Genomic DNA, 27,292 nt, shown 5'->3' on the forward strand with positions numbered 1-27,292 from the left:
TTACGCAACCGTCTGCTGTGCATATTCTCCACTCCAGGTTCCTGACACTTCCACGGGGCCCTTTCTGAGTAGTCACTGGTTAGTTGTTAGTAGGGGGCCCCGACAGACGCAGATATCAGTGACACAACTTGAAACCCCCCGGACACATTACAGTGATACGTCGGGAACCTCCCTAATGGGGCCCCACTAGTATCGGTCCCTGCGTGATGTCAAACACACAGATTAAAGGAAGTGAACATATCCCACATCAAAAGAAGAAAAAAACAAGAAGAGGATGAAAATGAAAAATGTGATAGTGGTAAGTGAGAATGTGTAAACTATGTGTTACATTATAAAAAGTATGTCCCAGTCACTTTGTCCCAAACTCCCAGTCATCCACCAGCACCAGAAAAGTTAACTGCACATTTAAGTCTGTGTAAAGGGAATTCAGCCATTTTCTTCTAAACACATTCATAAAATGTTTATATGTATATATTAATCATTCAAATTTGACAGTGTGGTTAACAACAAACTTAGAGCACATATTTATCCTTACTTTACACCAATTTTAACAGCTTTATGTTAAGAAGTAGTCCAGCTTTGCTTACACATCATACGTCTTGTTGCCAATGGCAACAATTATTCCATACATATCTCAAATGTTTAGTGTTTGTGTAGCATGTACATTTCTTTACTTTACTTTATGCAAGCCAACCAAATACATTGAGCTCTTTTCTTTTTTCTTCCTCGAGGTGGTTTGTTGAAGTTTTTTGGACCATCACCACAACAACAACAACAACACCAACATCAGCAGCAGCAGCAGCAGCAGCAGACCTCTCTACATAACTTTTTAAAATAATCTGATTTAATATGACAACACAAATATTTGTCTTAAACAATTGTTTCTTATACTTATTTCTTTCTAGCAAATATCAACCTCAGATCATGAGGAGGGTCTTGAAGAAGAAGAGTAGGACATGATGGTACCTTCATGCAGCACAGCATTTATTTAACAAAGTATTTCTTTACTGATCCGTCATCCTGGACTTCATTCATCATCATTCTGGGGCCGAGAGGACCCATAGTCCTTCTTGTCAAGGGACCCCAGGGGGTCTAGAAACGCCCCAGACGTACAGTGCAGAATAGTGTGCAGACAAAAACAGTGACGCTGCGCGGCTTTTCTGACTAGCGCGCAGGAGAAAATAGAGCCTTATAAAACCACAGATACTTACTTTTTTTGCCAAAGACAAAGAATGAAGTGATGAATGTGATTACTGTGTGTGGTTAATCACCTTTTGTTCAAAGTGTTGTAATCCTTTTCAACAGTTGTATCAACTAGTACAGTGCCCGTCGGAAGTATGTATTCATATAATGGGAGCTTAAGTAGAGTTGTAAATTATGGGCATAATAATAACAACATACTCTGCATCTGCAAATATACCCCTTTATAACACTACAAAGTAAAATAGCGTGTGCAATTTCCCTGGTTTAATTCTATGGGACATGCGCATGATGAATGTGTTGTTTTTTTACTCATTTTTAAAAAAATTTTGTTTGGTGTATTTTTCTGTAATGTATGTATTTTGAAGTCATCATTATGTGTATTTTTCTTTCTTTCTGTTGTCTTTTTGTGCATTTTTTGTATAATTATTGTTTTTTGTTGCCATTGTCGTGTGATTCTGGAGTCATTTTGTGTGTTTTTTTTTTTTTGGGTGTAGTTTTGGGCATTTCAGTTGTCATTTTTTTGTATAAATATTTAGTTTTGTGTATATTGAGTCATTTTCATATTTTTGTTGTCGTTTGGTGTGTATTTCTGTAATATATGTTTTTTGGAATCATTTTGTTTGTTTTTTGAGCCTTTTTGTATATTTTTGCGCATTTCTGTTGTCGTTTTGTGTACATCCTGTGTAAATATTGTCTAGTTTTTTGTTTTACGTTATATGTGCATTTTTTGTATAATTATTGTTTTTTGTTGCCTTAAGTAGTGTGAATCTGGAATCATTGTGTATCTTTTTTTAAGTGTATTTTTTTGCATTTCTCTTGTCTTTTGTGTATTTTTTGTATAAATATTTAGTTTTGTGTATTTTGAGTCATTTTCATATTTTTGTTGTCGTTTGGTGTGTGTGTGTGTGTTTCGGGGGGGTGTATCTGGTGAATCCATTCTAAATTCATGTCACCAGTCCATCCACGTGTACCTGCCTAACTTTCATTAAACATATCTATTGTCAGTAGTTATATGTAGTGTCAGGTGTGTCATGAGTAAAGCTGCAGTAATCAGTGACCTTCACTATGTAGCACCATCTACGTAACATGTAAACACTTAGATCTGACTGAGAGCGTAACACTGCAGTCACTACTACCCTATGGACGGGTGTCGTGACACAGACTGTAATTGAACTAAATGGTGGTTTGTTTTACACTCAACACTTACATACCTGCACGTAGGTCACGTAGACGGTGATTGATAGTGAAGCGCACCTGATCGACGTGTGTGTGTGTGTGTGTGTGTGTGTGTGTGTGTGTGTGTGAGTGTGAGACTCTCTACCTGAGACTCTAATCTCCTCCGTTGGTTCTCACACACACGCGCTGCTGCTGATAAATGTGCAGCTTTCAACACAGCAGCCATTGCCGTCAATAACTTTCGGCTGAGGTCTGTCTGGTCTAAATAGCGAACAGTCAAACTAACATGAAAATAAACGTTTTGAAATGTCATCATCAAATAAGGAACAGTAAAAAGGTATTTATCCTCAAAAGAGAAAAGAGAAGTCCACGGGAGCTCACGCACGCACCGGGAGTGAGCTGTGCAGTGAAATAGATATAGATGGTAAGCTAGCACCCCCTCACACCCTGAGGTCAAAAGGTTTGACTTGCCGTGCCGTCCAGAAGTGAAATAAAATTAAAATAAACATTTGGAAATTACCAATTTACTCCAGATGCAACAAACGCACAAACTCGAGGTATTTGGAAGCCGTTGACAAAGTTTCAGGTCGAACAGGCACCATGTTGGGGAGATATTCGCTCCACCCACCCACCCACACACCCACCCACACGCACACGCACAAACACCATTCTTGTATTTATAGATACATTAAATTGTGTGGAGTAATATGTTAAGTTGAGGTTTTGTTTATTCAGACAAGGTTTTTCAGGAAATTCTTTCTCTCACGACATGTTTCGACTGTCAACTGCCAGTCTTCATCAGAGGAGTTATGCTGATCACCTTTGAGGTTGAGGTTTTGTTCATTCATACTGTCAACTGCCAGATGACAGTAAAAACATGTCAGCAGGTTAAAAAAAATCCTGAAAAACCTTGCCTGAATAAAGGAAACCTCAACTTAACATACTACTATCATGTGAAGTAATTGGAAACAGGATTGGCTTTAGACGCCTGGATGGTAAAGTGACTGATGGTTTGTTTCTAAGACGTGGTTAGATGCTAATTGCCAACCATGTATGAGTCAGAGACCTGAGGATTTGCCAAACAGTGAGCAGTAAAGAGAGCTCCATTGTCAGAGAAGACAAAGGCCTGATCAAACGCTCCAACACACTGACACAACTCCCTCTGAGCTCATCCCCCTCCCAACAAACCACACTCAGGACGAGGGTTGGGCATCGTTTGGATTTCAACGATTACGATTCCTGTTCTAAATGATTCTCCATTTCGATTCTTTGAGTTGTGCAGGTCAACAGGTCACAGATTTCACAGGATATTTTTTTCATTTGAAAAAGCCTTCACACAGGCCATTTTTATTAATTCACTTACAGTTTAATTTGATTGCTGTACTGTAACTAGGGTATTTAATTACGAAGGTCCCCAACTGTAACTGTAAAACTGTAACTTGCTGAAATAAAACTACAAACAAGTTGGCAGCAGTCTAAAAAACAAAGAGTTTCGGCCCTGGGCGCACGGTGGCTTGGTGGTTAGCACGTCCGCCTCACAGCAAGAAGGTCCTGGGTTCAAGCCCTGGGGTGGACACTTGGGTCCTTTCTGTGTGGAGTTTGCATGTTCTCCCCGTGCTGTGTGGGTTTCCTCTGGGTCCTCCGGCTTCCTCCCACAATCCAAAAACATGACTGTAAGGTTGAATGGAGTCTCTAAATTGCCCATAAGAGTAAATGAGTGAGTGAGTGGTTGTCTGTCTGTGTTGCCCTGTGATGGACTGGCGCCCTGTCCAGGGTGTACCCCCGCCCAGCGCCCTATGAGAGCTGGAGATTGGCACCGGCAGACCCCCGTGACCCTGATAAATGGGAATAAGCGGGTATGAAGATGGATGGATGGAGTTTCGGCCCAGGTAGATGTAAAACGAAATAAAATAATCTGAAACCCTGGAGCAGTCATGTGACAAATCAATCAACAGTTCTAGTTGATTAATATTATTCTGGCGACTTGGTCCTGCACGACCTCGTCACTCAAAGTTAAAACTTTTTTAAAGCCCCCGTACGTCACTGTGTGTAGAGCAGCAGCCCCTCCCTCCCGCTATGTGATGTCACTCACATTAATGGAGCAGCCAATCAGCGCTAGGCCTGGGCCGATAAATCAATTAACCGTACGGTAAATAAAATTAACTCAAAAAGTCTCGGTATTTTGCCATATTCTTAGATTTAGGTAAATCAAGCAGTTATAGTCCAACTCTGGACCTACTACGTAGTTTCAGACCCTGTTTACACGAGAACGCTCACAGGTGAAAACAGCAAAATATTTTCCCAGATTTCCATATCGTTTAGATGACGCTGGGGTTTTCATGAGGTAAAAATGCAAGAATCCCAGACCACCTTCAAAAGTGGGAAACCTGGTGACGCTCCACTGTCTCGCCACCGTGTAAACAGTATAAACGGTAAACTGTGGTTCTCGTTGCACTAAAATGACTACCGAGCTCCAACTAGCCTTAGCTGCAGTAAATGCTGTACAAGAGTCGTGTCAGCAAGGGTCACGACTCTTAATAGAGGGGGGAGAAGAACAGAGGAAAACACTCCTTCACATCCACAACACTTTTGATGGACCGGAGAAGCAGCAGAGGGATTGACAGGAAGTAGAGAAGAAGAAAGGTTCTACGTTGCACACCTGGCCACCTGACGCACACATTACATGGATAAATAAGGGAGTTTCACACACTTTAGCGTTGTCGTGTGCACGCGGAATTCCACCCCAACACGCTTGTGTAAACGCAGAATTAAAAGTGAAAACAACGCGCCACTTTTGCGTTTTGGTTTGAGAGCGTCTTCATGTAAACGTGTCCTCAGATTGCTACGCCGGCTACACCTAGCGGCCTGTGAGGCAGCGGAGCATCTTAACCGCGGTGTCCGCCAGCGGTGGAGACGTAGGCGGCGTCATCGGAAGCAGAAGCGGTGATGTCGAGCGGGGCTAGCAACCAAGCTAAGTCTAAGTATTTAGTTTTCCATGTCTTTCTCCTCCAAACAGGCTGGATGATAAGGAGGTTCACCCTCAGCTCCTGCATGTTTGTTCCATGGTGGAATGAATGGATTAAACTAGAAACTATTTGGACCATTCTGTTTGCTTTATAACTGAAGGAAAACATAACAGAATGAAACGGGGATTTTTGTTTACAAAGTTTCTAACTAGATTGGAAGTGTTACCTGTTAAAGAATGTACAACTATATATATATATATATATATATATACCTCTGTGCATCAGTGTTTAATATTTATTGCAATTGCAATTTAGTTTGTTGAGAGAGAATTGATAAACCATTTTATTTATTGCTTTGGTTGTGTGTGGTTTTGCGTTTGAGGTGTAGTTTTTTTTAACAAACACAGGGTCTATTTTTTTGTTTTTGTTTGTGATATTTATTAAAGTGCAATTCTTTGCAAACATATGAAAAAGTTCTTGACATTCCAATTACAATGGTAAAAAATACTAATGAGAAATACAAGTTGATTGCATTTGAAAAGTTTACTTGCATTATTATTATTATCATTACATTAGTGGTTAATTTGGTCTAAAAAAAATCGACAATAATATTGTTTATCTGAAATAATTTGTGGGACAATATCGTCCAGCCCTAATCAGTGCATGGTGCTTTCTCTCTGTATATCACTAATATACATGTTTGATTAGTCATTTACTGACATGCTGACGTTGTTTCGCAGTCAGTCTAATATATTTAATAAACATGTGGGACATATTTAGTCTTACTGTATCATCTTTAAACGCACAGTGAAAAAGTCGAGTGTGAGGCAGACAGTACTGTGACTAACAGACAGGGGGCAGTGTTCAGAAGTAAGGAGACCAGCAGGCATGGGGTGCGTACGAACAGTTCTCCTATCGCCTTTCCTATCTTCTGTTCCTTAATCCCCAGAAGTGTTTAAGTTCCATGATAAGGAACGTTCCAATTCTCAAGCTAAGGAAAGGAGGCTCAATGCTTCCTTTATAACCTCCTTTAGCATAGGAAACACTGATGCATCCTTTACCAAAGAAGACCAGAAAATGCTGACCCACAATTCATCTGAGCGTTCACGGAAACTCACGATTACATAAAACAGACACTCTGTCGTTCAAGGAAAAGGGATCAGAGACATTTTTAGCCACAGTTTTATTCAACGTATTTAATTCACCTTGGAACTGGGGTGTCGGACTGGGGGGGTAAAGGGCACTGAGTACCCAGGGCCCAAGGCGGGGGGCCTCAGAAGTCTATTTTTATATATATATGTACAACAATTCATTTTAAACATTTTGATATTATTTATATTGGCCCCGTGTGAAAATAAACAGGTTGTTAAGCACAATTTTGCACTAAAACAATTATTCATGTTGGATCAGGCCTTAGCTACCGCACCTTTAAAACAGTGCTAATGGTACGACCCACATGTGCTGCTGCTGCGCTATGGATGTAACAAGAAGCAGGAGATAGACGGATACACAGCAGCAAGAAAGAAGAACCAGAACAAAAACACCAAATAAAGAAGGAAAGGAGAGGGAGAGAAGGTGAAATCAGGGAAATCTGCTGCTTGCTTTAAAACATCTTTTTTTAGGCAACATATTATTTTGTTTGAAATAAACTACGTGCACTGTTGCATATTTAAATATTGGAACATTCCTTTTACATGTCAAATCTTAACTGGAAATACAATTATTAATATATTTGGTTTTGCTGCCACCAAGTCTTCAGTAGGTTGTCAGAGTGTCAACGTGATTCTAATCATTCTATCTTTACCTTTTATTAACCTTTGTTCACGTTTGCTTTGTCTGTGTTAGTTAACCCCCCCCCACCAAAAAATAATTAAAAAAAATTATCAGTCGCCCATAAATTGTAGCAAAAATATGTCACAAACACAAAATTCAATAAACCACTAAAATATTGTAGAACATATTTACAAAATGCAAGCAATGGATATTGGAGTCATTAGGTTATTACAGTTTTTTCAATCTTAGGGTCAGGATCCCATATGGGGTCGCCTGAAATTTAAAATGGGGTCACCTATAATGTCTAGTAATTCATTTAAAAAAAATAAATAAAAAAAAATGTAGGTAAAAAATGATTAAAATTCTATTTTTTTATTTTTATTATTATTTTTCAAATACACATCACACACAATTAATATCAAATAACTGTATCGTAGACTTAAACTTTCTCAAATATAAATCCAGTTCAAATAAAATGCAGTAGAAAGTGTTAGAAATGTGCTTTTAGTCCATTTTTAGAAATTTTCCACTGCAGACGTCACTAACTTTTACCACCGTTGGATTATTACATCACCTAGTGAAGTGTGTTTGATTGGCAAAACAATGTGACGGCCCATATTTTTTTGTAAATTAAATTCAAACTCGTACCATTTCAGTGCAAGAACATACAATACACGCAAAAAAATCTTCTTGCAATTGCAGAATAAAAATGAAAGAAAGAACAATGAAATAACTGCTCCCTATTTACAAATGTACACATATAAAATTAGCTTCATTTAAAGTTATGTTGGGTTCATACATTTGTACATGTGACCCCCCCCCCACATGTCACTGCGTCTGGATTCATCCAACATTATGAAAAACAGGAACATAATGTGAGCTTTAACACCAAACCAGCAGGTGTGTAGTTAGTGTAACAGTGGGTGTGACTGATTATTCTTTGACAAACATTCAAAGAAATGCTAATGAAAGGAGCAGCACGGTGTGTAGTGGTTAGTGCGTCTGTCTCACAGCTGGAAGGTCCTGGTTTGATTCCCGACTGTTTCACGCTGTAAAAGCCTGAAAACTCAATGCAGCACATTTCCACATGTATAATTTAGTGCGACTGCAGATGCCGTTTATGTTCTTTTCCCATTTAAGCACAGAACTGCTGCTGTGCTGCAGCCAGGCCAACACACGCACCATGTGGTTCAGATACAGATGATGGACTAAAGCTGATTATCAAAAAGGGAAATGTTAGGAACACTTGGTGGTAAAAGTGAGGAACCAAACTTATTTGGTTAATTTGGGTGATTCAGAATAGAAGCTGGAACTCCACCCCTTTAAATGAAAATCTAAATTGCTGAAAACAGCAGATTTTGTCCAATCTTTAGCATTTTACAAACAAACAGCAATAATGTCAGTTTATCTGGTTACATTACAGAAAAACACACATCCCCGCAATGCAACATATTATTATAAAGTATTCTGAAATGTTGTGCAAAGGTGATCGTTGATGATAACAGCAATTAACCTTGAATGCAAGATGGATTCTCCTGGTGTTCATAAACACCAGAATCCATCTTGTCCTGCTCCAGCCCGTACCTTCTGTAAGCAAACCCAACCAGTTCAAACCAATCATGAGGCAGTGTTGTGGTTTAGGGCGGGACATCCGGATAGCGCCGGAGCAAAACTGGTGCATGCGCAGTTACGGGGAGAGGAACTAGCTGGGCTAGCGCTATTAGCATAGCTCTGAATCAAAACAGAAAGATGTGGACGCAGGAGGACGAACGTGTGGAAGCTGTTATAAACTCAGGGTTAGAAAAATACAGCATTTCCTTTTTGAAAGAGCAACAGCGAAAGACGCTTTGTGCATTTTTGTTCGGTAAAGTCGTATGTTTTCACCAGCGGAGCCTTATTGTTGTTGTCGTTGTAGCCATAGCAGCGTCTCTGCCGTGTGATTGGCTAAAATAACTCATGATGGACAGGCGCTTCGCCCAATCAGCTTCCCTGGTTCAGAAAGGATTGACCAGACACAGACACAGAGCAATGTGGAGAACTGGAGTTAGAGGGAGGGGCTACACATCATTCTGGTTACTTAGCAATACTTGTGAATGCAATCATTAATTTGTGTTTATGCAGACAAGCAGAGGTGAAAGTAATGGATTACAAGTACTCACGTTACTGTAACTGAGTGGTTTTTATAGATCGAAGTATGTTTCTAAATCAGTCATTTTACTTGTATTTTTTTTTTTTTTTCTACTTAATAAAATAAAATACATTGATTTATTTTATTGCTTAATTGTGACCATCACCAGCCCTCCCTAAGGAAGGGTAAGAAATCTTTTATTATAGGGAGGATATAAAAAGGGAGAGCAGTGTTACGCCTAAGTGGAGGGGGAGGGGGAAGGGGAGGGGAAAGGGAGCAGGGAGAAGAGATTCAAGGCAGGAAATAGAAAAGGTGGGGAAGAATAGACTGTTTAGCAGTGAGGGTGCATTTTACTTGTATTTAAGTATGTTTCAAAAGAAGTAAAATAATTTGTTACATTTCTACACCCAAACGGTACTTTACTGTAAGTCATCAGTTTTTAGTGAAGTAACTAGTAAATGGTAGTTCAGCTCTGACCTTCTCGAGGTGGAGGTTCATCCATCTGGTGAAGGTCCTCTTCTGAACCAACTCTCTCTCAACTGCAACACAGAACATTAGAAGGACTTCAGGACATGTTGGTTAAGCAAGCACTTGTTTTTTCACAGAAAACCCTCAGGAAACGTTTTCCTACAAACTGGCCAGGCTTCAACTGTTAGAGGTAATGTCATTAGATTCAGAAAGGCTTTGGTTCCATCCCAGGTTCACAATCCTAAAGCCTCAGGTAAGGATTGGTCGGTCACTCCTCTTTTTCTGGAGCGGTCCATGACGGAAGAATGCACTTTGAGGTTTCTGGCTTCCTTTTAAATAACAGTTATTTTTACAGGCTGAGGCCGACACCTGTAATTAAAGCTTATTAAAACATCAGCAGCAGCTGTACAATCATTTTTCACCATAATTTCAAACGGATCAATGAGGAACGTCATGATAGTATTTTCTTCACTCTCTGAGAAACATTGATTTGATCTGTATTTTCTTTTTCCTCATGTCTGCATACGTGTTCTAAGGTTAACGCAACATCTACTGTATGTTTTGTTTGGATAAACATTTAGTAATACTTTGATTATTTTTGCTCCCTGGTGAAACAGACTTTATTAGAAGGAATAACATGTAAAAAGGGAGAACAGTGTTACACCTGAGTGTGAGGAGGTAGGAGGGGGCAGGGGTGATACAAGGGAAAGGGAGTTTGGGAGGGTAACAGAAGGTGGGATAAGAGCCATAAGAGAACAAGTCTAAAACAGGACCAGACCCTCAGCAGGAACATGTGTGTTCAAGATTTCATGTATTTTCTGTCTATCTGTTATTCATTAACGTAATGTAACCAACAAGTAGTAACTATTAAACATCCAACTGGTTTATTAAATCCAATCCTATATCTTCTAACTGCTTAACTAATACCAGTTTGGAACTTTTAATCTGAATCTTTTACCTTTATCTTTATATATGACTTTATATATATCTGTCCTCAGTCTGAGCTCCAGTCTAGGTGATAAATCCCAGTTGGTGCTGCTACTGGTTGGATTTCTCCCAGACCAGCCACACCTAAACGCTGATGCTTCACTTCATGTCATGCAGAGACTTGTCTTTTTTCACACTCACTCATTTCCAGCTGCTTGAAATCTTCATTTTAGAGTGTACCAGACTGATGCTGGGGCCACATGAGGCCAAAATAAATACACAAAATGACTAAAAACACAACAAAAATACACAAAATGACTAAAAACACAACAAAAACACACTAAAAACACAACAACAATACACAAAATGACTAAAAACACAACAAAAACACACTAAAAACACAACAACAATACACAAAATGACTAAAAACACAACAAAAATACACAAAATGACTAAAGACACAACAAAAACACAAAAAATACACAAAATGACTAAAAACACAACAAAAACACACTAAAACACAACAAAAACACACAAAATGACTAAAAACACAACAAAAATACACAAAATGACTAAAAACACAACAAAAACGCACTAAAAACACAACAACAATACACAAAATGACTAAAAACACAACAAAAATACACAAAATGACTAAAAACACAACAAGAACACAACAAAAATACACAAAATGACTAAAAACACACTAAAAACACAACAAAAATACACAAATTGACTAAAAACACAACAAAAACACACTAAAAACACAACAACAATACACAAAATGACTAAAAACACAACAAAAATACACAAAATGACTAAAAACACAACAAGAACACAACAAAAATACACAAAATGACTAAAAAACACACTAAAAACACAACAAAAATACACAAATTGACTAAAAACACAACAAAAACACACTAAAAACACAACAACAATACACAAAATGACTAAAAACACAACAAAAATACACAAAATGACTAAAAACACAACAAGAACACAACAAAAATACACAAAATGACTAAAAACACACTAAAAACACAACAAAAATACACAAATTGACTAAAAACACAACAAAAACACACTAAAAACACAACAATACACAAAATGAGTAAAAACACAACAAAAACACAACAAAAATACACAAAATGACTAAAAACACAAAAAATACACAAAATGACTAAAAACACAACAAAAACACACTAAAACACAACAAAAATACACAAAATGACTAAAAACACACAAAAACACAACAACAATACACAAAATGACTAAAAACACACAAAAACACAAATGACTAACAACACAACAAAAATACACAAAAACACAACAAAAACACACAAAATGACTAAAAACACAACAACAATACACAAAATGACTAAAACACAACAAAAAAACACAAAAGGACTAAAAACACACAAAAATACAACAAAAATACACAAAAACACAACAAAAGGACTAAAAACACACAAAAACACAACAAAAATACACAAAAACACAACAAAAATACACAAAAGGACTAAAAACACACAAAAACACAACAAAAATACACAAAAGGACTAAAAACATTTCACAGGAATTACAAAACATTGTCAATGAATTTCACATGAATGACAACCAAGTGTAAACTACACAGTGACTCTGCTTAACACACACTGTCCACAACTAGTCACATGTCCTTGTGTTATGTTTAAGTCTTTAAGAGAAGACTGATAAAAAAATATTGCTTCACCAAAACATTGTTAATGTTTGTGCAAAATTAACTTGAAATCATTAAAAACAAAATGAAAACACTCATTTCAGTAACAAGCAGAATGAACTGGAAAATGTCACTGCATATGAAAAATAAACATTTCAGTCAGTGCATTATAATATAAACAACTATGAAACACATCTTAACTGATACTTAAGTCTAACTTAAACCTGCACTGCAGACTGCACATACATTTCAGTGTTGATACTAATATCAATTTGTTCTTTGAAAACATTTAACTTGTGCTTAGTACTTAACTTGTGTAAAAACAAAACAAAAATCCATATTTGGTGGGAGTGTATCGATAACATATCGCAAGACGAATTATTGTGATATATTGTATCAATATTTTGAACACAGTTCAAATCCCTCAGTTGTCAGAGGAAGGCGCTCACTGGTCCACACGCTAATATTCAACAGTGATCCCTGAAAGTTGGACATTTGTTGAAAATATGAAGGACTTGATTAGACAAAGATAAAAGACGCCCGTTTGTTCTCCTTAGATTCCACAGATTTGGTTTTGCTCATTTGTTTGTCATGCAAACACAGTGAAATCTCATCATCTGACGTCTGAAATACACACACAAGTTCACGCACACACACACACTTTAAAACTCTACAAAGCCCAGTGGAATCTAATCTAAAACAATGTTAATTCAAGACAGAACTAATATTAGTGGAGGAAACTGGGACATGGGTGAAGCTCCCAGTGAAAGAATGTGTGCGTGTGTGTGTGTGTGTGTGTGTGTGTGTGTGTGTGTGTGTGTGTGTGTGTGTGTGTGTGTGTGTGTGTGTGTGTGTGTGTGTGTGTGTGTGTGCGTGTGTGTGTGTGTGTGTGTGTGTCTGTGTGTGTGTAGGATGGGTACATTGGACACACTGACCATGTCCAAGCCTTGGTTTACTCACTGAGTCGTTGTGCAAACACTGCTGTGCACCTGCTGGAAGGTGAGCTCAGTTACTATGGTAACCGCCACCTACCAAGTAAATAAACACAGATGTGTTCAAACTTAAGGTCCGTGGGCCAAATCCAGCCAGTCAGCAGACAGAGAGGGGGAAATTAAAATGGGGTTATATATTTATTTTTTTGTTAAAAATGATAATAATACTAAATATTACCAGCAACTCACACAACAACAAAAAAAAAATCACACAAAATAAGAGAAAAATATACTGAATTGTAAAATGAACAGACCAACAACTACAAAATACACACACAAAAAGAGAAAAATAGTCACTACTATTACCAGCAACAGACAAAACAACAACAAAGACACTAAATGAGAGAAAAATACACAAATAAAACAACTTAAGAAAAAAGCAAACAACACCAAAAACACACAAAATAAAAGGAAAGTACACTGAAAAATAAAAAGAAAGGACAAACAACTACAAAATACACAAAATGACGTAAAAAAAATAATCTCAGTGTTGGTTCCACATCAGGAGGGAAATGACCGGAAATGAAAGAAACTTTAAAAATAAATCTATTCAGGAGACACTAAATACTGTTTCATTCACTTATTAACGTAGTTAGATTCTTTAAAATGTGTGTTATCACTCATTCATTCCATCATTAATATCTATAGTTGTTTTTTCACAGAATTCTGAGCAAAATGTTGTTGTCGGACAAAAGGGGGTACGTAGATTCAAAAGGAAGAGAAAGGGGGTACTTGGGCCAATAAAGTTTCAGAACCACTGCTTTAGAACATCTAAAGATGAAACATGACCAATTCATTGAGCTGGAGATAACGCAGTCCCTCCAAACACCAGTGGTGGCTGGGGCGCCGCCCCACCACTCACACATTCGTTTCAGTAAGACATAAAAAATGAAAAAATTATAATGATTTAAAAATACTATGAAACAATGCATATCTGTATATAGATAATCAGAATAAATATTATATACTGAGTAATATAATGAGTAAAGTTGTTTTGTGCATCTGTGTCTGATTGGTGACGCGTTTCCACTCATCTTTACCGCCCACTCTTGTTAAAAGTTGTGTCGTCTTGGAAAAATGCACAAAATCTAAATAGCGTAATAAAAACTGGTAATGCAAACTGAATTTTAAAAACACTTTTTTATGCTTTCATGAGGAGGTTTTTGACATGTTTCCATACAGAAATGTATCACAAAAGCTCAATGGAAACACTTTTTCTGTAATTACACATCACAGGACGTGACGTACCTGGTCACATGACCACTTCTGTCTGAGAAAACGGTACGTGTGGACCAGGGGTCACCAACCTTTCTGAACCTGTGAGCTACTTCACAGGTTCTCTATAGTCCAAAGGGCTTCAGTTAGAAAAGCACTTACTCACTTTAATTAGAGGGTAAGATAATAAGGAAAACTAGCAGGCATTTAAAAAGGGAAAAAAATGGTTACATATCAACAGGGCCGGCCTTCCCGACAGGCAACACAGGCGGCTGCCTAGGATGCCATCTGCTAGAGGGGCGCCAAATTGCAGCCCCTAATTAGTTTTTTTTAATATTAATTTAAAAAGGTATACTAAACGTGAAACACACGCTTTAAAATCACTGTAACTATAGCTGACAATCCGCCCATATTTATATTTATTTTGTTCTATTTCTTGTTCTATTCTATATAATTCTATTGTGTTATTTGCACATTGTGTTCTTTGGTTTTAAGATTTGTGTTACTGACTAGTAAAACCAGTAGAAATGTCCTTGTACTGAAATGTCTATATCTTATTTTAAATTTTGATTTCACTGCTTTGCATTGCTTTTGGATTTTGCTTTAAGACATTAAGTAAATTTGCTTAGGGCAGCAAAAAGGCTAGGGCCGGCCCTGCGTTTCAACATGAAACACTTTACTTTTCCTAATTTATGTAATTGTTTCATTTTCATTACAATTCATAGAAAATGATCAACTTCCTATATTACTAGCTACTAACAAACGTCTTTTCACTAAATGTATTACATTTGTTATTTCATATTTTACAAAAATCCATCTTGCATTTGTTTTAATATATTATAAATAACACCACAACCCATACACCAAATGTGCAATACCTAAATACATTTGTCACAATGTTAGAATGAAAATAAACATTTAAAGATGGTTAAGTATACAGTATGTATATTTATCTTTGTGGGTTTGAATCCTGGAAAGTAAATCAGATTTTAGATGGAGCTCATTGGTGACTAGAGCTCCTGAGGGCCCCTCACATGGTCCATGTGGGCTACCTGGTGCCTGCGGACACCGTGTTGGTGACCCCTGACGTGGACAGAAGGGGAGACTGAGACATTTGTTAGCATTATATTTAAAAAATATTAGTGCCACATTAGACGTGAAACAACAAAGGAATGCAGAGTGTTGGAAGGAGGTTTGGAGCGTCCGTCTTTCTGCAGAGAATTCTCACAGGATGAGATTTCACCAGAGTTACAACTAGTGTTGTGTTCAAGACCAGAATGCACCGAGACCAAGACAAGACCATATACATTTTTTTTTTTTATTTAAAAAAATATTTAAATAAAATTATGACAAGGTTCGACAGTTAAATAACATTCTCTCTTTAATTTTAGTTTCTTTTAAATACATTTGATGGAGAAAAAATTTACTAAAATATTAAAACTGCTACTGTTAAATTCAGAATTATTGTACATATTTGAAAACAAGATTTTTATGTCAGCTGAATGTACAGCAAGTGTTTAAAAGCATTTCTGCCTAGAAATAACATGGTGAAACTAAATAAAACAAACTCAAACCCTGGAACAGTCATGTGACAAATCAATCAATAGTTCTTGTTGAGAATTATTATTATTATTCTGGATACAGTGGAAACAGAAACTATAAATAATAATTATATTGTGAACCTGTTTATATTGTAGGGAACATATTATATACAAATACGTAATTGGAGTCTAAAGACACAAAAAACACCACTTTAAAAATAAAATAGACTAATATAAGACCTCTTTACAGTTATTTGACTCATTCTGCGCTTGCGCGACTTGCGGCGATGACGCTCTGGTGACGACATAATCCAAGATGGCGGTGGCCCTGACTACAGCCGACACTATGTAATAAAAGCCTTAAAAGACATGGATATAATGAAAAGAGTGGATGGACGGAGGCATTAACATGCAGACTTTCACACGGACCTCGGTAAACAGAACAGGCTTCACTGGACGGCAGGCACTAGGACCCAGAGGTAGAGTAAATGCGTCCCCGTAGTTTATCATTTTACCAGTTGTTAGATCTACTGTCTTTACCAGGGAGCTAATATTTATTCATGGTGACTATTTTCCCGATTTTTACCGTTGATTAGTTTCTATCTCCTTTCCGCTCCGTGGTCCAAACTTAAACCAAAGCCACACGCACACACACACACACACACACACACACACGCACAGTCACACTAAGGATGGTTGTGGTCATTATACGGGGTGGATTAAAGAATGAATAAAGGATTGTTTTATCCCGTTCTTCTCCTTGTTATTATCACATTATAAAACAGTTTAAAAATAGCAGGAATTAGTGCTGGTCTCAAACGGTCTTGAGAGAAAATCCCGAGTCCGAGACGAGACAGAGTCAAAATGACCTTTAAAATTCAGTCTCAACTACTACAAAACTAGTTCCGAGAAACAACCTTCAATGGAAACACGTTCAAAGCACATTTATACTTTGTGGAAACATAAGAAACATGACTTTTATTTTAGAAACAGCTTCAGTCACTCATGCTTCAGTTGAAGCTGCTTAGATCATGAGCGTTGGTGAGCCAATGGGAGAGCTCCAGCTTTATCCTGTTTCCTTTAAACACACCATGTAATGTTGATGAGACGAGTCATGTGCTGAGAACAGCTGACCTACGTCACTGTGTCAATAAAGCTGCTGGCACAAGTCAAACCTGCAGAGCTGAAGGAAAGGTGGTTGTGTCCATTTAACGTGAATAATAAAGATAAACGCCTGGTTTCCAAGGCCTTACATAAGGAGTGAGTGGGACTCGTGCTCCTCCCACTCAGACACAAACCAGTGGATCCACTCTCCTGTTTCACTCTCTGGGTTTCTGAGCAGCATCACTGATGTGCACGTGTGTGGAGTGAGCGCTCGCTGATCTGAGCTTTCATTTACATCATGGAAGCTCATTTCCTCCATTGATAGGGATGTTAATGTTTGGGTGTGTCACGATTTGATTCCATTCAAAACCGATTCTCGATTCAAAAATTGATAAAAAATTATGGCATCAAAACAATAGTTTGTATAAGATAATTTGAAATAAACTGATACCAATGATGTAATCACATAAAGGCCAACTGAAGACAAAAGGTAACAATTATTCATGCTAAACAAGTCAGTGAGAAACAAACTGTACAAGAAAAAACTTGCATTAATAAAATGACCTAAATAAAAGTTAACTCTCAGTCACTACAAGAAATGTTTAATATATGCAACTTTGTCTGTTCTTTTTTGTTATTTTGGTTTTGTTTTTCTACTTGTATTGTTTGACTTGCAATCATTTTTTTTTTTTTTTTTTTTTTTTTTTTTAATCGATTTTTGAAGTTTCTCCCCCACACCTATCCATTGAGTTTCAAAGTTTGAACATTTCTGTGTGGTTCCATTCTCTCTCTCTGTTTAAATAACTTCACTGTCTAATAAGGGCGTAAGAATAAAATCCATTTGGTGATATATCTCAATATTTCACCGCACAATTATAGTATTGATCCAAAATAATGTCCTAATTGATTTTTTTAATTACATTTTTTAACATAAAAACCATTTAATTGCACTAACATGCATAGCATGTAAACACCCGGTCACTAGGTGTCAGTGAACCACATCAAACCTTGTTAAACTATCTCATAAAACATACTGGGCACTTTTATAGATTTATGTGGTCACTATTTTAGGAATTGAACAACTTAAGGGTATAGAGGAGGACGAAAAAAAACGCCCTCTCCACTTTTTGAAAAAATGCACATGCAACACTCAACCTGCTCCCAAGAGGGAACGACTAGTAAACGAGTGCGAGAGAGCGTGCACGAGCCCAGTTTTCCTCGTGCACAGCTCTGTTTAGAAGTTGGTGTCGGCATCATACAAGTTTACCTTTTAATGTGGGTGAAGTGTCTTGCCCAAGGACACAATGACTTGAACAGAGCAGGATTCAAACCCCCAACCCTTCGGTTGTTGGGCGACCCACTCTATCACTGAGCCACGTCTCCCGGACTACTCATACTGTGTGACGTCTAAATGAGTATGTAGTGCTTTCACATTAGATAGTATGAAAAGATAGAATAAGTGAGAAATAAATGGATGTGTACTATATGGGGACTTTTTTAAGTATGCACGGTCGGTGGGCACACTAGTCATACTCAACCGTCCCATGATGCATTATGAGGAAAATGTAAAATCGTCCTGGGACCGACTTCAAGCTAAAAATCAAACATCCCCTTTTCAAAAATAAAAGAACCTCTTCTTGTCTTTCATTAATAATACAAGTGTTTATGGGGTCAATGGGGGGTCTTACATCCCCCCCTTCCTGTCTCTGGTCAGAAAACTACACTTGCAACTTTCCTGCCTCTGACCCGGTGGCAAGACGTACTGCTTTACGGCAGTAATTGTCGCGGCAACAGGCACGCACACACACTCGCAACCCAGCGTTCTGTTAGGCAGCACACACACAAATATCCATCCATCCATTTTCAGCACAAGTTACTTAGTTCTGATTTAAGAGATATTTATCCTCAGTGTGATTCAGGTTTTTGTCATAGGTTCCAAATGCATCTTGGGAAACTTTGAAATATACTGTATACTTCAGTGAGAACGCTCATCATCGTAATCATTCTTATAGTATACAGTAGACAGTACATATACTCATTGAGTTTGTAGAGTACAGTCTGTTGCTTCATCTCCTCTTGTTCAGTTTGCACACAGTTGATAAATGGAAGCTCAGATCTGAACTTTACAATAAAACACGCTTGGACGATATAACGAAACAGATATCTGAGCGTTTCCATGGCAACAGTTGCTCACCAAGTCCAAACAGCAGAAGTTGCCCTAACGTGCTCTGCTATCATGTTCTTTAAAATAAAGACAAACAAGCCTTAAAGAAAATCTATTAAATACTAATAGAACAAAGTCATTGACAACAACGTCAAAAAAACAAGGGGTGGAGCTACAGGGGTGGCATCGAGCATGTGTGCATCCTGATTGGACAGCACAGATGATTGACTAGTTGCATAAAGTTCATCATCCTAAAGATGTTTAAAGTTATTTTAACCAACCACCTTAGAGTGCACAGTCAGCAACACAGCAGCACATGATTGGATCCGAAAGAATCAACGTCCCTCATTGGTTAAATCTGAGGTTCCCAAAGCGGGGTACGGGTACCCCCAGGGCTCCTCAAATTGTCATAGGGGGTAGGTAAATAAAAATAAAAACGACATTGTAAACTAGAATAGAAAATGACCAGTAGTCAGGAGCCTCCGTGCATTGCCACTAATAACACACTGGTTTCTGTTAGACTGCCCTCTATAGGTGACAAGGAAACTCTCTCGTCAAAAAAGCATAAATATGGCAATAGCTACATTGTTTTGCGCTAGCCAAATGTGCTTGATGCCATTTGCCACCACGTATTTATGTTAATAATAATGTGTACCTATCCTCAACAGGATAGAAAAATATCACTGTAGGGATACAATGTATATGACATTACATTAAAGGTGTGAAAGAGTAGGGGCGTATATACTGTAGCTTCAGGTTAAATGTCTGAAAGAATACGTAATTAGAGCTGGGCGAACCTCTGGGTACCTCACGATACGATACGATACACGATACAAAGCTCGCGATAACGATTGTCTCATGATATGACGATACTGCGATTATCGATATATTGGTCAGAAATCAATCTACAATAATCTATGACATAACAAGAAAAAAAAAGTTTAAGTAAAAAAATACCATTTCTATTGTATTGTAAGTGTCCTATGAACAGTGACACCATTTCAGTGCAACATTGCTGTAAATAAGTGTCAACATACCAATTTAAACCAAAAATAGGGTTTTTCTTACCAGTGACATCATTATAGTGCAATATTTCAGTAACAATATATTGGTTCCTTCAACAAACAGTGACAACATTTCTGTGAAGACGTACCTGCACATTTTAGTGAAAATGAAATGAAAAAAAATAAATAAATACTTAGCATATCGATAATCGATCGTGCGGAAAAATATCGCGACATATTGCCGTATTGAGACATCGTCACACTCCGATGGACAATATGGACCAAAACTCATCTCTCAATATTTTTTCTCAAAATGGCGATATACGATATCAATCTATATATTTTTATCAGAAAGGCTATTCTGGGTTAAATTTGCAGATGAAAAATGCCACACAAGTATATTTATGAACAAATGGCTGCACAATATGTGCCACTTTAGTCGTCTTCCCCTCTAAGGGACAGCACGTGTGAGTGAATTCTGTAGTGTGGCTTGTTTAGGGGAACACACTCAGTGATACATCTAACTGACTTTTTCAATGTTGTTCTGAGAAGTAACTAATAAAAGGAGTATTTTAATACAAAATGTTGACACTGCTTAACTGCCCTCTTTGAATAATATTCAATACTTGTATTTATTATTCCCTTTATTTGATATAAATATCTGAATTGCATCAGATATTGTATACGTGTATTGTTTTGAGTTTTAGCACATGTGCTAATTTACAACACCTGTCCACAGGAGGCTTTTAAAAAGGCCAAAAGTAACAGAAATCATAAATAAGTAAAGAGGAAATATGCACTGCACTGTACATTAGAAAAAGAAGAGCAATATTTAAAGTTAAATACAGTCATTAGTTATAGGGCAGAGCCAACACGGGTGAGTGAGAAACGCTGTTGTTTTTTCAGCCCATTATCAAAGCGTTGTCAGTAGTCTCTAATTTTAGATGCGTGGGTGAAAAAATCCACAGTTTTGCTCCTTTTATGGAAAGAGCAGATTGACCATGATGTGATGTGTACTGTGTGATTGTATGAATAACAAGAAGTTAGAAAAATAGAGATATTTACATTTCTATGTTGAAAAATGAGAAAACTCGATATATTGCCCAGCCCTACACGAGACTGTGAAAAGTTTGGCAACCACTGGGTTAAATCCACTCTGACCATGGCAGTGCACGATGGGCTGGCACAGTTTGCATGTTCTCTGTGAATGTGTGCTGAGTCCATCATCCTGTGAGCAGAGGATGCAGAGAAGCCTTTAACCCCAGGAACTGTCCCAGGACCCGGGGAGACTGCAGAGCTGTCCCAGGACCTGAGGACCGCAGAGCGTGCGTGCAGGCCGGTCAGTGTGTGTGTGCGCGTGTCCGTGTGTCCTACCTTGGAGGTTCTGCACGCGGATGTCGCTGATTTGTCCGATGAGTTCTTCCCGCTCGAACCAGTCTCCCCACGGGGGCCCAGCCATCTGTAGCCGGCCACAGAGCGCTTCAGAGCGGCACAGAGAGGCACAGAGAGCCGCTTATTGTCCCAGCACCACTCACTACTACTGCTGCTCTACCGCGTCACACACACAGCGGCCCCTGGCGGACAGAGGACACACTGCAGGCTGTTGAGCTCCGCCCCCTCCTGCTCATCTGTCCCTCTCTGACCAATGGGAAAGCTCGTTACAAGGAGGCGTGCGATACCAAGTAAACACAGGGCCGGTATCGATCCTTTCAGTTGTTTCATTGATCTGCTGAACTTTATCTGTGGAATTTCTCCTTTGGATTATTTTGTTCAAACTAAAAACAGATTGTGAGCAAAGTTTGTTACCATCCTTTCCTCTGCTTTTTGGGAATCAGCTCAACACAGTAACGGATTACTAGTACTTACGTTGCGTTAACAGTTCATATATATTTCTTAATCAGTAATTTTACTTGTACTAAAGTACATTTTAAAAGAAGTAAAGTCATTTGTTACATTTCTGCACCCAAACGTTACTGAGTAAAATATTATTATTTGTTTTAAAATGATTAATGGACATTGTGAAACATAAACATCACATCATAGCCGACCAATCAGATTAAACGTAATCAGGGGTGGAAAGTAACGAATGACATTTACTCTTGTTATTGTAATTGAGTAGCTTTTTTGTGTACTTCTACTTTGTTGAGTATTTTTTAAAACCTGTCATTTTACTTTTACTTAAGTACATTTAGTTTCAAGTAGCAGTGCTTCGCAACATTTGAAACAGATTCCGTTAGAGTAAAATAAATCCCGCACACAGACGGGAGTCTGCTACATTTGTGCTACTGAACGTACCCTAGAGCTGTTGTTAGGATCAGCCAATAGCATGTGTATATGTCTATGTCCTGTTCTGTTGATTCACATGACGTCACTCACATTGATGCGTCGCGACAAAGCGAGAGCGAAAAATTCTGATGGAGAGCAGGAAACTAGAGAATCTGTCGTCTGAAATCATCAAAATGCCCATGTTTACGGATGCTCCAATCGTTCTAACAGAGAAAGGAAAGAGATTTTATAGAGAACCAAAGATTGTCGTTCACAAAGGTGAGAAATGTAAAAAGCTCACAGAACAAACGCCGTAAAAAGTGGATTTTAAACCTACGTCTGCGGTTGGGAGGAGCAGAGTCTGCTGATGTCCGTTTCTGTAGCGACCACTTTGTCAGAGGTATGTTAGCTTAGCAAGCTAACTTTGTTTTTGTGGCTGTGTTTATAGAGCATTAGGTTGGTGTGTGACTCAGAGCAGAGCGTTTTTGTGCCCCCCGAGGTAAAAAGTAACTAAGTAACATTTACTCTGAGTACATTTTAAGTGAGCTACTTTTTACTTTTACTCGAGTAGATTTTGACACCAGTAACTTTACTTTTACTTTAAGTAAAATGTAATCAAAGTAATAGTAATTTTATTTAAGTAGATTTTTTCTGTACTCTTTACACCCCTGAACGTAATGCACAACGCCAAAACAGCATTGAATGATGGTTATTTATGTTCTCAGCTTTAGAGTTCATATAAATGTAGCTATACATGTTTACTTTGAATTTCATTCATTGGTGTTATTTTATTTAAAGAAAATAAGAATTGTACATTTTGGCAAACCTTTTATTTCACACAGATGCCTTGTGGAAAATAAATTAAGTCGCATTTGTGCAAGATTGGTTTTATACATGAGATGTTTACTGTATGCAAGGGAACGTGACAAGATTTATTACCAACAATAAATGTGGGGGGTGGAAGTAACTCACTTTTACTTTGAGTACTATTTAATTGAGCTACTTTTTAATTATACTTGTACTTGAGTACAAGTAACAGTACTTTTACTTGAGTACAAGTAACAGTACTTTTACTTGAGTAGGATATATCAGTACTCTTTACACCTCTGGGTAAACCAGTGTTTCTGGAATTGAAGTGGCTATCCGTACGTAGCTGTTCTCAAGTAATAAATACTTATCTAAATCTAAATCGGGGGCTTTCGCCTTTAATTGGCCATGTAATGTTATTACATTAATGGAATTCGTCCTCTGCATTTAACCCATCCCTGAGGAGCAGTGGGCAGCCATTTTGCGGCGCCTGGGGAGCAGTTCGGGGTTAAGGGACTTGCTCAACATCCCACAGTGACGGCCCAGGTGAGGCTTGAACCGGCAACCCTCCGATTACAAGCCCAGCGTCCTTAACCACTAGGCCACCATTATTAGCAGATTTTTTATATTAATATTCAATTAAGAGAAAACGTGTACAGTTATTTTAAAAGGTGTGTTTCAAGTTTAGTGTACCTTTTTAAATTAATATTAAAAACAATAAAATCAAAAAAATTGAGGGGTGTAATTTGGTGCCGCCTCTAGGCAGCCACCTGGGTTGCCTGTCGGGAAGGCCGGCCCTGCTTGGAGATGAGCAGTGGTGTTTTATTTTTTTATTTTTTTTATTTTTTATTTTTTCAGAGCAGTGGTGTTTTAAACATCAGTGAATGTTTTTGTGTCATTCATAAACTCTTCTGTACTTTTTCTTCACCTCCTGTTTTCTTCACCTCCTGTGATTATCATCACTTTTCACAACGCTCTAGTTCAGGGGTTCTCAAGGACACTGGGAGAAGGTCACCGGATTCCTTTAAGAAACTAAGAATATTTTTTGAACAATTTTTGCTTGTTTTTACCCTTTTTCTGCAACTACACCAAACTTGCCACATTTTAGCCTATTTACGTCACTTTTTCTTGCCATATTTAGCTAATTTTAATGCATTTTTGCTACATTACTCCAATTTCTGCCACTTCTCCATCAAATTCCAATGCCTTTTCTGCACATTTTTCCACTTTCAGGACATTTTTGGAACTTGCAAACCCTTTCCCACCTGATGCTGCATATGTTGACCCATAATTGTCACTTTGTCACCTCATTTCACTATATTTCATGCTTATTTTTGCTAATTTAACCACATTTACAATTTGTCATGCCCATTATTTGCCAGTTTAAACTAATTGTTTCTACTTTTTTCTGCCACCTTTAAGCCAATATTGACACTTTTTTTTTACCACTTTTTCTGTCCTTTTTTATCCAATTTCTGTGGTCTTTAAAATCCCATTTCACTGCCTTTTCCACACTTTTGATCACTTTTAACCCATTTTATTTCTGATAAAAACAAGTATTTATATCTTTAAGATGAATATATACTATGGCACAATATGTAATAGAATACTTGGATAATAGTGGATATTATTCATATAAATAAATAAATATGGTTATCACAGATTCATAGAACAATAGACCATAGTTTTGCTGAATTTATGGATGGACCCCAAAAAACCCTACCCTTTATTCCCCCTTATAGATGATCCTGTCTCCACATGTTCTTCAATGTTCAACCACCTTCAGTGACAGTGGGGGTCCCCGCTCTCTGGAACCTTTATTTTGGGGCTCGCGGGCTGAAATGTTTGAGAACCACTGATCTCGTGAGTCTTTTCAAAGTTTATTCACAGAATAAATGTTTATTGAAAAAGAGAAAAGGGAGGTTGTTAAATGTTATCTTTGTGCAGGCAAAGATGGAAGTTTATCAGAAGGAAAAGATTAAACTAAAAACTAAACCCCCAGGTTGTTGCTGACCTGCCACTGGGGGGAAACTCAAAAATGCCTTGATTATGGGCGGGGCTCCTAGAACACTTAGGACACGCCCAGTCTATACTAGAAAACCTCCAAAGAACAATCTGTGCTATGCTAACTAGCTACTTAATGCTCACTACACCTCTTAATTCACAATTATCTCAGTCCACCCTACTCACACAGATAGTAAAGTACACAGATGATAGTTTTTTATTGGAGGGGCGGGGCTAACAGTGATGTAAAAAGCCACCAGAAGTCACAAACCTCCATTCTCAGCCTATAGAGAGTTTTTACCGACGTCACTTTCTAGGCAGTAACCCCGATGCGTGGCCATGCTGGAGGTAAGCAGATGTTGACACTACAGGTAAACTCTGTGATGGATACATCTCAGAAAAGCTCCTACAAATGAATTATAGATGCAAAGGCTTACAGGAAGGACGTGGTCCACAGGAAAGGACACAATATTTGGAAAAAATGTGGTTTATTGATGGTACAGATCCACAAGAGACTTTAATAAATGACGACCCGAAGAGTCTTCTGTCAATTATGTATCCTGATATTATCAACTACCTGGATTTCACCAAGCCTAACACAGTGGAAGATCTTAAATCTTATAGAAGTTTGGAGGTCGGCTGGGGCTGCAGAGGCTCGCGTTAGCAAAAGATATTTTGTATATTGGCAAATAACTCAGTTCTAATCATTTCACAGTGACCCTGCAGCGTAGTTACTCTAAAATAGTATACGGGGAATCCTAGATTCAGGCAAATCAATCAGCTATAGTCCGTTAGATGTGACTACTCTGGACCTCGATCCTCGGATTGCTACGTTGGCTACATCCAGCAACCTGCGAAGCCTCGTACCAGCGGTGTCCGCCAGCGGAGGAGACGTAAGCGGTGTGATCAGAAGCAGGAGCGGGGCTAGCAACCAAGCTAAAAGCTAATCCTCACATAACGCCGCTTCCTTCCATCCTGCGTTCTAATGTCTGTTCCCTGGAGAACAAACTGAACTTCTTGAAGCTGGATTTAAATGCCAGATGGGAGATGAGGGCGGAGGTGTTTACATTTACATCAATAACAACTGGTGCAACAACGGTGAGCTAGTCTCATGTCACTGCTCTCCTAATGTAGAACTACTGACTATAAAATACAGACATTGTTCTTCCCTGATCTGTTATAACGTTTGACAGTCTATAAAACCCCATGTTTTGGGTTTAGATGCTGTTCCTGTGAGATTCATGTACTCGTTCAACGATGGTTATTTTCTAATATGGAAAACTTAACGTTGATTGTATAAAATCCTTCCTTGTTTAAAGAAAAGATTGTTAAACTAAACCTCTCTCTTTTCTCCACTGATCCATAAAGTTGTATTAAAATAATAAAATACAGATTTTAATATTTGACCCTTACCTCAGCTGTAGAACTGAATCATTGCATTATTTGACTCCTGTGCTGCCTGTCTGTAGACAGAGAATAATAATATATGTTTGACAATAGAGATTTCAAACCTCTTGCAGAATATATTTCATATTTGTTATTTAGAAATGAGTTCCTTTGGTCACAGCCACTAAAATTAAACAATGTAATAAATAGAGAGGTTTCATATGATGAGAAAAACAGTGTCTGAATGTTCTTAAGTGGATGTTGGGCTGATAATAATTATATTTTACTGTAATAATACAGGTTATGTTACAGTATGAAATTGACGTGATTTGCAGCATTTTTAAATCTATTGGAGCAGGTGTTTGTGTCATATTCCTTCATTTGCTTTAAAGAAAGTAAGATTTGGACATTTGGACACTGTTTTAATACTGGACTGATAGCTACTGGTGTCACTGGTGCTGCTGCTA

The 27,292-nt window shown here is 38.0% G+C and overlaps 1 protein-coding gene across 5 annotated transcripts in view; it reads right to left on the reverse strand.

The window, feature by feature from the left end:
* The window catches only part of clmna (calmin a), a 42,665-nt gene extending 20,748 nt beyond the window's left edge, over positions 1-21,917 (reverse strand). For all 5 annotated transcript variants that reach the window (XM_028439006.1, XM_028439005.1, XM_028439004.1 and 2 more), the window contains exons 1-2: positions 21,738-21,917; positions 9,724-9,785 (exon numbers count right to left, since the gene is read on the reverse strand). In XM_028439006.1, the coding sequence (XP_028294807.1) occupies positions 9,724-9,785; positions 21,738-21,822 (147 nt within the window). In that variant the 5' untranslated portion in view covers positions 21,823-21,917. The remainder of the gene's footprint in view (positions 1-9,723; positions 9,786-21,737) is intronic.
* Between the last annotated feature and the right edge of the window lie 5,375 nt (positions 21,918-27,292).

The sequence above is a fragment of the Gouania willdenowi genome, chromosome 22, assembly GCF_900634775.1.
Source record: "Gouania willdenowi chromosome 22, fGouWil2.1, whole genome shotgun sequence".
NCBI lineage: Eukaryota > Metazoa > Chordata > Actinopteri > Blenniiformes > Gobiesocidae > Gouania > Gouania willdenowi.